At 36.4% G+C, this 2,925-nt stretch overlaps 2 protein-coding genes across 2 annotated transcripts; both read left to right on the forward strand.

The window, feature by feature from the left end:
* The first annotated feature begins 201 nt into the window (after window positions 1–201).
* On the forward strand, window positions 202–1,109 carry LOC112100921 (protein FAR-RED IMPAIRED RESPONSE 1-like). Its single transcript, XM_024190795.1, has 2 exons — window positions 202–576; window positions 669–1,109. Exons 1-2 carry the CDS (start codon window positions 202–204, stop codon window positions 1,107–1,109), a joined length of 816 nt encoding a protein of 271 aa, XP_024046563.1.
* A 72-nt stretch (window positions 1,110–1,181) lies between these two features.
* Window positions 1,182–2,072, forward strand: LOC112100922 (protein FAR1-RELATED SEQUENCE 5-like). Its single transcript, XM_024190796.1, has one exon. It carries the CDS (start codon window positions 1,182–1,184, stop codon window positions 2,070–2,072), a length of 891 nt encoding a protein of 296 aa, XP_024046564.1.
* Window positions 2,073–2,925: the final 853 nt, after the last annotated feature.

A 2,925-nucleotide genomic window follows, 5' to 3' on the forward strand; every position in this document is an offset into this window, starting at 1 on the left:
CAATTTATTTCAAGACTAGTTGATCATATTATTGTGTTTCTTCATCTGCAATTAATACAAGGGCTTCAGAAAAAGCAATGTGAGAAGATGTAATTACCATATGAGTTGTTTCATTTTGCTTTTGAAATTTTGTTTTTAAATTTAATGAATTTGCGATAAATAACTAATAAGATGTTGAATTATTTTAATTTGCAGCAGTTAATGGATAATTTTGAACAAGTGGAGGAGGTTGATGAAGTTGGGGAATTGCAGGATTTACAGGGGGCTGATTTGGAAGAAAACAATGAGGAATTGGTGGTGGAAAATGTTGTTGAGCCTACGGTTGGGATGTCTTTTGATAGTCCTGATGAAATGTTTGAATATTATAAAACTTATGGCCTACAAGAGGGGTTTCCAGTGATGCGGAGATCTTGTAGAAAAGGGGATGATGAGAGTTTGAGATATGTGACGTTTACTTGTGGGAGAAACGGCAAGTCAAAAGCCAAAGCCACTAATGTTTTGCGGCTTCAACCAAACCAAAAGATTGGATGCAATGCTAAAATTGGAGGACGTTTGTATATTGTTAGTGGAAAATGGGTAATTGGAAATTTGATCCTTGAACACAACCATGCCGTGAGTCCGAGCAAGATCGATGCATTCGTTCCATTAGTCATTTTGTTAAAAAGCAGCTTGAAATAAATGAAGAAGCTAGAATTAAAATGGCTCAAAGTTTTAAGTCGATTGTTGTCGAGGTTGGTGGCTTTGAAAATGTGTCATTTTTAGAAAGAGATGCTAGAAATCATGTTGACAAGGTGAGGCGATTAAGACTCGGAGAAGGGGATGCTATTGCAATTCAGAGGTATTTTCAGAAAATGCAAACAGAAAATGATGGGTTTTACTTCAGTATTGACCTAGATGAGGAGGGTCGGTTAAAAAATGTATTTTGGGCAGATCCAAGGAGCAGGGCAGCCTATAAGGACTTTGGGGATGTTGTCACATTTGATACCACATACCTAACAAACAAGTATGACATGCCATTTGCTCTTTTTGTAGGAGTTAATCATCATGGTCAATCAATTTTGTTAGGATGTGGGTTGATTTCGCATGAGGACACGGAAACATTTACGTAGTTATTTGACACATGGCTATCATGTATGTCTGGGTGTCCTCCCCTTGGAATCATTACAGATCAAGATAAAGCGATGAAAAAGGCAATTCAGATTATTTTTCCAGACACTAGGCATCGATGGTGTTTGTGGCATATATTGAAAAAGGTGCCTGAGAAGTTGGGAAGGTATGCAGAATATCATGCCATTAAAGTTTCATTACTTTCTGTTGTTTATGACTTACATACTCCTGTTGAATTCGAGGAAGCTTGGCATGACATGTTAGTTAGATATGATCTGAGAAATAATCAGTGGTTGAATGATTTGTATGAGGAAAGAAATCGTTGGGTTCCAGCATTCGTGAAAACTACTTTTTGGGCTGGAATGTCAACCACTCAGCGTAGTGAGAGTATGAATGCTTTCTTTGATGGGTATGTTAACTCGAAGACAACTTTGAAGCAATTTGTGGAGAAATATGAGAAAGCAATGGAAAGTAAAATTGAGAAAGAATGGCAAGCAGATGCACGAAGTTTTAGCCAACGGTTGCCATGTCGTACCAGTTTTGCCATGGAAAAGCAAGTTGAAGAAGTGTACACTATTTCCAAGTTTCAGGATTTTCAGCAAGAGCTGGTGAATAAGATATATTGTGAGGTTTTCAGTTGTGGGAGATCAGAATATGAAGTTATTGAAAACGATGAAAAGAGTAGAGAAAAGACTTTTAGAGTCATTTTTGAAAAAGATGAAGGTGAAATTCGTTGTGTGTGCTCAATGTTTGAATACAAGGGCATTCTTTGCAAACACGCTATCGCAGTGTTATCACGTAACCGTGTGCAATTACTGCCTGAAAAGTATATCCTACGAAGATGGAGGAAAGATGTGCGGAGGTTCTCTAGTAAAGTCAAAGTCATTATGATGCACGGAGTTCGAGCATTGAACATCAGCGATATAGAGAGGAGTGCACTGCTTTTTATGATGTTGCTGAGGTAGCTTCCAAAAATGAAGAAAGTCATAAAAACATTATGGGTTGGATTGAGAAAGCTATGAAGGATGTTTCTCTAAATGTTCGATGTGACGACAACGATACAACCATTGATGGTGGATCCAGTAGTAACATACAAAATCCAGTGGTAAGTCGGCGTAAAGGTCGTCCACCTAGTCAAAGAAAGCAAAAGCAATTTAAGCGGCCAAAACAGAAATCGAACATTTCGATAAACACAACTATAGAGGTAATTGTATATACTTTAGATTAATTTAATACTTTAATACATTCATTTTAAATTAATTTAATATATACTTTAAATGTGTGTTGACTGCACTCCTAGGACGCGGAGATACATGATTTATCTTCTCAGGTGGCCACTACAATCCCAACACAAGAGAGCAATATGGCTATGGTAATATTGTTTTATTTGCTATTTCCTTTCATTGTCATATGTTTGATAATTTGTGTTTAACTTTTTTTTTTTGGTACAACAACAACCACAACAAGCACCCCCACAACATGCATTTTTCCCCCCGTACTATCAGTATTGGATGAATTACGGTCCAACTCATCATGTGCAATTGCAACATGCACCGCAACAAAATTTCGAGGAGGCCAATCAAGGTGAGTTTTCAACTTATGAACCAAGCATGTAATCGAAGTTAGCTTATGCTTATATTTTATGTGTTATTCAACTAATGAACTAATGTAATTTGGTGTATGTGTATTTCGACATTTTTTAAATTATGGAGTTCATAAGTCTATTTTCAAAATTCTAGAAATGGATTAATTTGGAAAATATTAGAATGATTTGGGCCATAGTATAATTTTAAGAATAATTTTTGGGGCCAAATTATA

The sequence above is a fragment of the Citrus clementina genome, unplaced genomic scaffold, assembly GCF_000493195.1.
Source record: "Citrus clementina cultivar Clemenules unplaced genomic scaffold, Citrus_clementina_v1.0 scaffold_2, whole genome shotgun sequence".
NCBI lineage: Eukaryota > Viridiplantae > Streptophyta > Magnoliopsida > Sapindales > Rutaceae > Citrus > Citrus x clementina.